The 13,407-nt window shown below is 24.9% G+C and overlaps 1 protein-coding gene across 1 annotated transcript; it reads right to left on the bottom strand.

Annotated features, from left to right (window-relative positions):
* Positions 1-10,945: 10,945 nt before the first annotated feature.
* On the bottom strand, positions 10,946-13,013 carry LOC132943166 (uncharacterized; the record flags this gene model as incomplete). The annotated part of the gene is made up of 6 exons (XM_061012023.1): positions 12,800-13,013; positions 12,018-12,442; positions 11,697-11,871; positions 11,439-11,623; positions 11,191-11,353; positions 10,946-11,121 (listed from the first exon to the last, which is right to left on the bottom strand). Coding segments are annotated over exons 1-6 (1,302 nt in total), but the record flags the coding sequence as incomplete, so codon positions are not given.
* Positions 13,014-13,407: the final 394 nt, after the last annotated feature.

Raw genomic sequence — 13,407 nt, 5'->3', positions numbered from 1 at the left:
CAAATTAAAGATAAAAAAGGTGGATTTTTACCATTAATTTTTGCACCAAGCAGCTAGTGCGTTAGTTGGAGGTGTAACTTCAATTGTAAACAGTGTTAATGATTACAAACATAAAAAAGCAGTTGAAAAAGAAATAATTCTACATAATAAAGCAATGGAAAATAAAGGTTCTGGATTGAAAAAAAAAAACAAATCGAAAAAATGAACAATTTCATTAAATCATCATTTATGAAAAATTAAAAAAAAAAATCTAAAAATCGAACCACTGAGTAATTTTGACATAATACAATTTGGATATAATATAAAAATATTCAGAGGTTGTTTCATGAGATGAATTACCTCATAAACCGTGGTTAAATTAATGTGGAATATTAAATTTAAATAATTCTACTCAAGAAGGATTACATTGGGTTGCATGGAGAAAAATAAAAATTAAAAATTTTATTTCGATTCATTTGGAATGTCTCCTCCACCAGAACTTATAAAATGTTTACGTGGAGATAATCTTAAGTGGACCGATGACAAAATCCAAGATTATGACGATCCACTTATATGTGGACATTTATGTTTAGAATTTATAAAAAACTATAAAAAATTTATTTAAAATTTAATAATATATAAATGAACGGTGATGATCTAATACATTGTCTTAAACGTAAAATTCAAACAAAAAATATTGATGCAACTAAAATGTTTGAAAATAACAACACGATTAGACCTGTTTTAAAAACTGAAGAAACAGCATTTCAAAGTAGATTAATAACTTATATTATTAAAAACAACATGGGTATTAAAGATGTACAAGTGTTTTTAAATCGTTTAAATAATCCAGTAATAGGACAACTTAAACAAGCATTAAAAAAGGAAAATTTAAAAGTTAATATTATGTTTCTTGCTATATATAAGAGAGGTACTAATGAAGAAAATATGGAATATAAAGAATAAAATTTTAAAACAACAAATTCTGACTTAGATGTTCATTATACAAATGAAAAAAATAAAATTGTAAATGAAATTGAAGATTTTGTAATGAAGAATTGTCAATGGAGACTTTATCAAATTTTAAGTTTGGGAATAAATATAAATAAATATGTTCCTTTTAAAGGTTCTTCGTGTATTGAATTACCTGAAGACATTCAAAATAAACATTCTGTTATAAATGTTAAAAATGAAGATAATAAATGTTTTCTTTGGTCAATACTCTCTGCTTTACATCCTGTTGAAAAAGATGGACAAAGAGTAACTAAATATAAAAAATGGGAAAATGAATATAATGATGTATTTAAAAAATTGAAAATACAATTTTCAGTAAGTACCAAAGATGTTTCAAAATTTGTTAAATTAATTAATAATTTTTCTATTAATATTTACTGTCTAGAACAAAAAAGAAAAAATAAGCATATAATTGTACCATTAGAAATAACTACAAATGGACAAACAAACATATAGATTTGTTGTATTTAAGAGAGGATAATGAGAATAAAGGTCATTATTGTTGGATTAAGGATTTATGGAAACTTTGTGGAAGTCAAATGACAAAAGATGGTCATAAAAGATTTTTATGTAAAATGTGTTTAAATAGTTTTAATACAGAAAATACGTTAAATGACCAAAAACACTATTGTTCTAATAATAAAGCTGCTAAAATAGTTCTACCAGAACCTTATAATAAAACTTTAGAATTTAAAAATTATAATAATTCGTTAAGAGTCCCTTTTATAATTCTCGCTGACTTTGAAACTACACAACAACCAATCTACACATGTGAACCAAGTGATGGAGAGTCTTTTACTAATTGTTACCAGAAACATATAGGTACCTAATAATTTTTGTTATTGTATTAAATATAGTAATGGTTATTATAAACCACCTATAGAATATTCTGGTCCAAACGTAGCTCAAAAATGTTTTGAATGTATGAAAAATGAAGAAATACTTATTTCTGAAATATATGACAAAATAGTTCCTATGAAAACATTGAATGCAGAACAATTAAATAATTATAACAAATCTGACAAATGTCATATAATATGTGAAAGATTTTTATCTGAATTATCTCCAATGTTAGAGAAAAAAATTAAAATAATTAATGACACTATTAAATATTATAAACAATTTAAAATTAAACCACAGAATGGTGTTGAAGATGTTAAAAAATTAAAATGTTATGAGATAAGCTTGAAAAAGAATTAGAAAATAAAAATACAAATATGAGAAAAGTTCGGGATCATGACCATTTAACTGGAGAATATAGAGGAGCAGCACATTCTATATGTAATCTTAATTATAAAAATCCACGTTTTATACCAATTGCTTTTCACAATATTTCAGGTTATGATGCCCATATATTTATAAAAGAATTTGGAAACGATGATGAACAAATAAAATTAATCCCAAATAATGAAGAAAAATATATTTCTTTTTCAAAAATGATGCCACGTGTAGTAACTAGGAATGGTGAAGAAAAAGTATTATTTACAGAATTAAGATTTATAGATTCATTAAAATGTTTACCTAGTTCTTTAGAGAAGTTAACAAATAATTTGAGAAATGATTCAAAATTAAATTTAAGAAATAATTTTAAAGAACTTAGTAAATATTTTCCTGAAGAACATTTAGATTTAGTTACTAGAAAGTTAGCTTATTCCTATGAGTACATGGATTGTGAAGAAAAATTTAATGAAACATGTTTACCTCCTATAGAAAAATGTTATAGTTCTCTCACTGATAAAAATATAACGATGGACAAATATAAAAACTCACAAGAAATTTGGAAAGTGTTTAATATAAAAAAATCTTCGTGAATTCACTAGTTTATATAATAAGATTGATGTATTATTGTTAACAGATGTAGTAAAAAATTTTAGAGACATTTCTTTAAAAAACTATAAATTAGATCCTATGTGCTATTACACAACACCAGGATTTTCATGGGATTGCATGTTAAGAATGACAAAAGTAAAATTAGATTTATTAACAGATGTCGATCAAATGTTGATGTTTGAAAATGGAATCAGAGGTGGTTTATCTCAACGCAGTCAAAGATATTCAAAAGCAAATAATAAATATATAAGGAATACATTTAAAGAAAAGGATGAATCAATATTTTTACAATACTTGGATGCAAATAATCTTTGTGGTTGGGTAATGAGTAAATATTTACCTACTGGAGATTTCAAATGGGTTGATAATCTGAAGGATTTTGATGTAATGAATATCACGTAAAGGTTATATTTTAGAAGTCGATTTATCTTACCCTAAAGAACTTCATGATCTACATTCAGATTTCCCTTTAGCACCAGAAAGGTATTTTGATGACAAACAACTTCCAAAATTATTAACAACTTTGTATGACAAGAAAAAATGTATAATACATTATGAAACACTAAAATTATATATTAATTTAGGTTTAAAAATAGAGAAAATTCATAGTGTTAGAATTTAGTCAATCTCCTTGGTTAAAAGTGTATATTAATTTTAATACTAATCTCAGATCAGAAGCTAAGAATGAGTTTGAAAAAGAATATTTCAAATTAATGAATAATAGTGTTTGTGGACGTACCATGATGAATGTAAGAAATCATGTTGATTTAAGATTATGTAATAATGCATTACAACTAGAACATTTAATTGCAAAACTATTTGTTCTGTACCAAATTTTGACAAATAACAATTTTTACAGAGAATTTAGCTGCAGTCCATATGAAAAGATGTCAAATAACTTTCGAACAACCAATATATATAGGAATGGTGTTTTAGATTTATCTAAATTGTTAATGTATGATTTTCATTATAATATAATAAAGAAAAAATATGGAAATAGAGTTAGATTGTTGTATACAGATACAGACTCACTAATATTAGAAATAAAAACTGATTATTTCTACCAGGATATGAAAATTATGTTAGATCATTTTGACATTTCAGATTATTCAAAAGAGAATATTTATGGTTTACCTTTAGTTAACAAAAAAGTCTTAGGTAAATTTAAAGATTAGTTTAATGGAAAAATTATGACTGAATTTATAGTTTTAAGATCCAAATTATATTCCCATAGAATCTTAAATAGTGAAAAAGAAATTAAAAAAGCTAAAGGTGTTAAAAAAAATGTTGTGGAAAATAAAATATGTTTTAATGATTTTGAAAATTGTTTACTAACAAAAGAACCAAAATATGTTAAACAAATTTTATTTAGAACTAAGAAACATGATGTTTTTACTGTAAAACAAAACAAAAAAGCTTTAAGTGTTTATGATGATAAAAGATTTATTTTAGAAAATGGTATTGAAACATTAGCTTGGGGACATTATAAAACAAATATAGACAGAAATGATTTTGTAAGCCATCTCAATACTCTAATTAGAAATCAAAATCAAAAAGATTAGAAAAATATTTTGTGGGGTTTTTGCATTTGGATTTTACACTATGTTACTATGAGGGGGACTTATAAAGAATTAAAATTAAAAATGTGTTTGTATGATTGAAATACTGTTTTTTTCGTTTGAACCAGGGGGGGGGCGTTTTGCCCCCTCTGTTAGCATGTACATTTCGACTTTAAGGAAATGTACTAGTAATGTGTCTTTATAACATAAGTATTTTGAAAAATATTTTAATTATTTTTGCATTTAGATTTTGTTAAAAAATATTTTAAGAAATATTGCATTTAGATTTTGTGAAAAATATTTTAATTGTTATTGCAATTGGATTTTAAAATTATTGCAATTAGATTTTAAAATTATTAATGACATACGTTTTTTGAAAAAATATTTTGGGGAATATTGCATTTAGATTTTGTGATCTTTTTACACATTGTTTTTTTTGTGATCTTTTATTGGTATATAAGGTGCTGCGCCAGGATTGGTATATATATATACTACTCACAATTTATAAACTATAGTATCTATACAATTATTTATTTTTTATTTATTTATTTTTTTTTTATTATTATGGTTAAGGCTTTGACTACTAGGTCATTAGCTTGTGGTACTGTAGATTAGCTTACACGTGTGTGTTTGTTTTGGCATAATTTTTAATTTGGGCACTCGTAGGTATCTGCCATGCCCTGGTGGAGGATGGCGGCACTTGTTCTCCGAACACCGTGACTTGCCCGAAGAAAAATGCCGCCCGCGACCGAGGTATCGAACTCGGGTTGCCTTAGTCCGCTCGGCCACTCCGTCCCCCTTTTTATTAATTTTGTTACATGTAAAATTAAAGAAGTATCGAGTGCTTCAACGTCACAATGTAATAATGATAATACAATTACTTATTCAGATTGTTTACTTGAAGCGAATAGTGCAACTACGACCGATTATGTTTCAGAATGTTCAGATGAAGACATTTTTACTGATGATATGGATAATTTACCTCATATTAAATTGGCACAGTTGGCAACATAACTTTACACAAACTGCGACTTTTGCTTTACTGAAAATTATAAATTCTTGTTACAATCACACAATACCAACAAAAGGTCGGACATTGCTAAAAACTAATATTTCAAATTTAACTGCCATTTCATTAAAAAATATTTCACCTGGTAAATATTTTCATTTCGGTATTTTGGACGGGATTAAAAATCATTACGTTGATAACAATCAAAGTGAGTTAAAATTAGTTGTAGGTATAGACGGATTACCTTTAACCAAGAGCTCTAAAAGTACATTTTGGCCGATTTTATGTTATGTTGGACCACACCATAATGCTGTATTTCCCATTTGGGTTTATTGGTGAAATGACGAGCCAAGTGATATTAATGATTTTTGTGATGAAATATAGAATTAATAAATAGGTACGAGAATTGAATTTTAAACCCAATCGGGAGTATTAATTTAAAAAAAGTTACTCTAGATGTATTCTGCCGTGTTCTGTCAAATCGTTTATTTTGAAAACAAAGGGGCACAGTGGATTTTTTCACGTCCCCGATGTTTTACTGAAGGTGAATTTTTAAATATACGTGGGTGTTTTCTAAAAATTAATTGCCTTAATAGAACACACAATAGTTTTGTACTTTTGTGATTAAAGAACAAAAAGAATATGACATGAGTCCTATTTGATTATTCTCACTAATATTCCCGGCATAAATATTATAAACGAATTTTCACTTGGTGTGTTTAGATGTAGTTAAAAAAATGATTAATTTATGGCTTAAAGGACCATTGAATAATAGGTTAAATAGCGCCAAAAGTAAAATGCTCAGTAATTATTTACTGTCACTTAAAGGTTGTGTAACTAACGACTTTCAACGAAAACCACGAGTTATTGATCAAGTTTTTAGCTGGGAGGCTACAGAGTTCCGAACATTTATGCTTTAATTGTGTCCCGTAATGCTAAAAATATAACGAAAAATGTTATTTACATTTTTTGTGTTTAAACACAAGCATGTCCATTCTTCTTAGACCTTACTGCAAATCACGTCTTTCAGATTTCAGTAAACAGTTATTGCATTTTTTCGTTAAGGATTTTGCGACAATTTATGGAAACGAATGGATCTCTCATAAAGTCCACGCATTACAACAAATCAGTGATGACTACATTAATCAGTCCTCTAGATAATTGTAGCACATTCCGTTTTGAAAACCATATGAAAGTCCTCAAAAAATATGTAAGAAAAAGCCACCAACCGTTACAACAATCAGTAAAACGGTAAAATGAATCTACAACTTATAGATTGAAATCTGACATAAATAAAAATAGTCATACCAATGGACCATTAGTTAACAAATTCATCCCAATCTCAGGTATTCAATATAAAACAATGATTTTTAATAACTTAAATTAAAATAAATTATGAAAGTGATTCATTTGTACAAACAATTTATGGTAATATTGTTAAAATAATAAATATATGTAAAATTAAGAACGAAAAATTCATCTTGGGGAATAGTTTTCTGAGTAGTTTAATGTTAATGTTTTAATTTACCTAGTACCTACCTATGTATTTCAACTGTATATATACATGAATAATGTATTTTGATTTTTATAATATAGGTTTATGTATTTATTATTAATAATAATTATTATATTATACTAACCTTACTATGAACCTTATGTATTTTGTATTTTGTATTGTACATTTTTAATTAATTTAAATAGTTATTTATATATCGTATGTGTATGGAATTTCTATATAAATATTAACATAAAATGAATGATTGAATCAACTTACCTTTTCAGATATCGCCATTATATTATAATTATACTCGATCAACGATATAATAAAGATACATTTAGATTTAAGTAACAATAACATAAACGTATCTATTATAAACTGTAAGTAGTAATTTACTATAATCTTTCGGAAAAAATAAATTATAAAACATAGGTGGTTTTCAATAAACAATCGTAAACAAAATCCAAATATACAACACCATTGAAATCACGAAAGCGTCGGGTCGTCGAGAGTCTATACCGAAACTCAATATAGCTGCAGTCCTCTATATAAAATAGGCTTTAATCAAAGTATGCTTAAAATCAAACAAATTATTACAGTTGTTTTATTAGTATTAATTTTTCTTATCGTGTCCGGGCTATGATGCTTTGTTTATTATACTCCTTTTTTACCCCATTGATTGGCTACTTGTATAGCCACGTCAGTTGCTTCCGCCAGATCTTCAGGTGTGCATGACACCGAGTTCAGTCTATTATATATTATGTTCTGACATAACAGTATTTTCAAACATTAAAATATGTTTCGTAAATGTTTGGGTTTTAATAATATTTTTTAACTATTAACTAATATAATATAATAGATATAATTATAATATAATATAATATAATATAATAGATACTTGGAGCTTAATATTTATGAAATACTTATAAACCGATATTTTATTAATATTAATATACTAACTGAATTTTAATATACACATTTTAACTATACAATAATCTTCAATAAATATTGTACAATAAATGTTAATGTTTCAATCATAAATTAAGATTAATTTAATATTAAAATATGCATATGATTTATGTATACCTAGATAAAATATTATAATGTTCCAAGTTAAATTTTAAACGTTTACTTTTTTATATTAATAGTTTAATTCAAAACCAATATTTAAAAAAGTTTAAACACTAATAATAGTTATGTGGGTAAGTAGGTAGTTGAAATAATGCTTCAATTTTTAACTTCAGTATCTTTTCTGGTGGAAAAGTGAATACAAAGAGTACATTGGAAAGAGCAAAATTTAAAATTTTAAGTATAGTTTACAAAAGAGTCTAAAATAACAAAAAAACAGGAATTTTTATACAAAATTGGTTTTTGGCAAAATCAATTTTCATTTTTGGTGTAACTCTTAAACAAATTACCGTTGAAACATGAACTCTTTTTATGCTGTTTATAGGCATAAGAAAATGTCGAGGTGTATTAGTTTTTTTTTAATTTTTGTTCAATTATCATAAAATATTTTAAGTTCGGAACAGATAAAATTGTGTCAATAAAATTTTATTCGTTGGGTTAAATTTAAAACAAGATCCTATTATACTGTTACAATGGAAGTTAAAAAATATTTAAAATACATATTCACAATTTTGTTTAAGAAATATTTAAAGTTCAAATTTGGAAAAATACGTAAAAATCACGAATATGTGAAAATTATTTTGAGTTAGAAATTTATAAAAATCATTATTTATAAATCTAAGAATTGAATATTTAAAACCAAAGCAAGTTTTTTTTATAGGTTAATGTCAATAACATTTTATTCATTGGGTCAAAAAGCTTGACAATTTAATACAAGGTTTCTGATAATATATTGTTACAACAGTAGTTGAAAAATATATAAAATACACAACCACGTTTTTATCAAATTGAAAATTTACAAATTATTTAACAGTTAAAAATTTATAAAATGTTCAATTTGTATAGTTAAGGATTAAAAATGTAAAACAAGGTTCCACGTAAGTAGTTAATACTGTAGCCAAAACATCAAAAAAAATTTATAAACACAGTTTTTTTTATTTAGTCAACTATTGACTAAATTACGTTATAAATAACCAAGGTAACAATTTTAGTTATTTTGTTCTAATTTAAAAATTTTGAAATATGATAATATGCAAAGACTATTAAGTTAACTTACGGGCTACCGTATTAATAATAACAATATATAAATATAATACAAAATAATATCCTACGCTGACAAACTGTCTCCGCTCAGAATAATTTTTCGTATACAATGATACCACATCATTCAATTCAAATTTAACACCATCCATTACAGTGACCCATTTTAACCGTACAGCAGAGCGACACCCACTTACACAGCGACTTACCAGCTTTTTTTTTTGTCTTGAAGAATTTTTTAAATAATATTTTATATATAGATATAGGCATATGAATACACCCAGAGGTATTATTTAGAAAAAGTTAGGTTGAATCTACAAACTGTTCGTTAATATACGGTCAATCAACTATATATTAATATTACAAGGCAATTTAGGTCATATTAACCAACCTCATGGTTAATTTTAATATAGGTAAAATTAATAAAATAATTGTTAATACTGCCAACCATGGTCATCACAAACCAACACACTGATATATTTATATTCATAAACCTTTTGTTATTTTTACTAGTGACAAAAATTTGTATTTTACAAATTAATATGTACAATTAATGAAATGATTGTTGATTTTACTCACTATCATTATTTCTGTCTAACAAAATGAAAGGTAGAAACAATGATTTACTCATTGATATTACAAACCAAGTTTATTATAACTTAAAACTTGGCTAGGTCTTCAAGCAAGCAATGATCAATGGGTTCAAATTTAAATATCAATATTATGTAAGTTCCTTCCTAATTAGTTATTATTATTATGCTTGTATGGAGTGAGGATTTTTTTTTACATTTGACTAAATTATTGCCAGTAAATATTATAAAAACATAGAATAAAATATGATTTACCTGTTTATTAAAATCATCAATGTATTAATTTAACTCTCTTAAATTATATAAACTAAAATAAAATAATAATTATAGAAAATCAATACAAAAATTATAAATTATGTGATATAGGTAATAGGTATACAGTAAATAAAAAAATACAGTTTATATATTTAAGTGGGTATTATATACATAACTATACCTATTAAAATATAAAAACTAAATATTTTAATTATAAGATGTAAAATAAAATGAACATATTTTAATTTTTAATAGAAACTCAATACAAAAAGAATAATATAATAATAATAATGCTCTCCGGTGCATATAATTATAAAATAAAATAAAAACAAAATACTTATTAATTAACTCTTTTAAATTATTTAAAGTAAAATAAAATAAAAATTCTTTACATCATTATATTATACTAGGTATTATTAATAATAAAAACCAATAAAAAAAATAATATACTATAGGTATAATATCACAAATATAAGATATACCTACCTATTAAAGTACAAAAACTTAGTATTTATAATTTAACTTTGTAAACAATAATTGTTTACATTATTTTAATATGACATCAATATAAGAAATAGACATATTTTTTTTTTTTTTAAATAAAAATGTAATACAAAAAGAATACCTATATAATATATTGTTATTACTACAGCATAAATGTAAATGAAGGAACATATTGAAGTATAAAAAGCATATATGTACATTGTATAATCACAAATGTTACTATCTAAGCGCTAGAATCTAAATCAGTTAAATTTGAATCCATTTCTGAACAAATTTGTTTTATCAAACTACTACTCCTATCATATTTTGTCAAAATTTCATAATAATAAATTTGTAAAAACAACCATACATTATTGCACTGTAGTGGATATTCTAAATTGAATACATGAAAATTTTTTAAACATATATCTACAGCTTTAAAAGCAGAAAATACTTTGTATTTTATATCATCAAAGTATACAAGTATTTGGACAGGGTTTAATAATGACCCAACAATCAAAATACAAGGTTGTATATTATTTTTTTGCTTTTTTAGTTTTTCTAAAATTAATTCTACTTCTACTGCAGTATGTGCTATGATAATGAATGAGTTTTGGGAATCTTTTATAGAATATTTTATGCTTGATTTTTTGCCTTGTTCATTCAAAGTCACTTTTCTAGAAGTAGGCAAAAATATTGAATGTAACAAATATAATAAAGTCAAGGTTTCACCATCTGAAAATAAATAAAAAAATAAAATAGTTATGAAAACTGCTGTCCAAAAATGTAAACATAAAATCTTACTTTTACATAAATTGGTAGATTCTTTTAACTGACGTAATAGAGTTACACTTCCACTATCTTTGACACGATCATTCAATATACTTAATAAAGTTGGTAATCTTTTTTCAAATTTAACATTCAAGTTTTTAAAATTTGGGTACATTCGACAAAAATCAATCTCTATCTATAATTATTGATTCAATAAAATATATAATTTAATAAAAGCATACCTATTTTAATCAAAATTTAGAATATTTTTGATTATTTACTAATTTATAGCCCATTGGCTTTGTATAATGTAACCATTTATTAAAAACGGACGCTGTATCATTTGTTCTTAAGTATTGAAGTCTGAAGTTAATTGTATTTTTCCATATTGTTTCAACTTCAGGCCAAGACAAATCATCATTGTTTAATAAAGAAAGTGCCATATCTTCTGAATCAGGTTCAATTACTACGTAAACCATATAACAAACAATATATTGAATAATAATAAATAATTATTTTTTTTTGCACATTATAAATACCTAGTGAAGAATTAAGTAGATCTTCGGATCTATAAACAATCTTCTTAATTTCAGATGTATTATTGTTTCCTACTTTTAAGCCTCCATTTTTTAATTTCTTCATAGTGTTGAAGTATTTCACATACACCTTTCCTTTAGGAGCTTTACAAGTACTATCTTTTAAAAAATAAACATCCTGCAAATAACAAAAATAAAAATGGTGAAAAACAGTTAAATTATTACATGAGTAATGTTTCAATCAATTTGTTCAAAACAATAATTTTTACCGTTTAATAATAAAATAATGTTAATATTAAATTTAACAGTTAAAAAAGTGCTTACCTTTATTTCTGTTGGAAATGCCATAATAATGGCATTTGATATAGTACTAGCTAAATCTATCGTCATAGTACGATTTTTTTTTATTAAATCATTAATGATCAATTCAACTAATAGTGTACGACACGATTCATTCAATTTTTTATTTTTAAAATAAAATTCAACAACCATAGAGCCTTGTGTACTTTTTGTGAGGATATGATTCAAATCAAATATATTGTTTTCATTTGTTGGAACAATATTTTGTGTTACTGGAATCAATTCTGGTTCTTCAAATGGAATATGATTCTGTCCAACTGGTACCTCGCTTTGAAAATTACGAACATATTTTTCAAACTTGATTTGAATACCAAGAGGAAAATTTGCCAGTAATAATCTCACATGTTCACTATTCATATAACTCAAAACTTCCGTATCAATACATTGATCTAAAACAACAAAAATACAATGTGTACATTTTATAGTCATAATTATATTAAAATATTATAAACTAATAAAAAGCAAGTAAGTGGGTAACGCTCTGCTGTACATTAGGTGTCTAGAGAGACATTGTAATAGATTTTGTGTTAAATTTGAATTCAATGACATAAAATCATTGTATAGGTACAAAAAAAGATTCTGAGCGAATACCTGTAATATTACTAAGTAGGTAATATATTTTCATAACCTACTTATTATCTTGTACACAGAAACAAAAAAAAAAAATTAAAAAAAAAAAAATCATTATAAAATTAATACATTCATTGCTCCACTCAGGATCCAAAAATTAACTGAATAATGCTTACCTATACATGTTTTATATACATATTCTAAATTCCATGAATGTAGAATGTTCCAAACTTTTACACATTCATCATTTGGCATGTTAGGTATTGAATGTATTGATGACGAAATCTGATTTGATATAGATCTTTGTTTATCCATATCCAGTATATTATTATGTCCTGCTTCATTGCAGTCCATACCTTGGATTGAACCTTGTTGGAGTTCAGTGCAATTTAAAAGTTCTTCATCACTAACCCAGACATCCATTTGTAATAATCTTTATAATACTAATTGGCAACAAAGAACAAATAACAATTTATTTATGTATTTAATGTATTTTGTAATAAATTAACTGGGGTTGAAGTTAGAAAATATAAAAAAAACAATAGTCAGAAAATTAAGGTTAATCAAACTAAATACCACATTAATGACAAATTACAATATAAATAAAGATATTAAATTATTTAACCAACTCCCTACTGAAATTAAGCAAATATATAACATAAATAAATTTAAATTAGCAATTAAAAATATGTACATGTGTTAGTTTGACTAGTGTCTCATTATCATTATCATTGTAAATTTATTTTGATTTATAAATACTAAAATACTAAATACTAAAAATTTA

This window comes from Metopolophium dirhodum, chromosome 1 (genome assembly GCF_019925205.1).
Source record: "Metopolophium dirhodum isolate CAU chromosome 1, ASM1992520v1, whole genome shotgun sequence".
Taxonomy (NCBI): domain Eukaryota; kingdom Metazoa; phylum Arthropoda; class Insecta; order Hemiptera; family Aphididae; genus Metopolophium; species Metopolophium dirhodum.
Note: the sequence above shows the minus strand (reverse complement) of the source record. Positions and strands in the feature narration are given on the sequence as shown.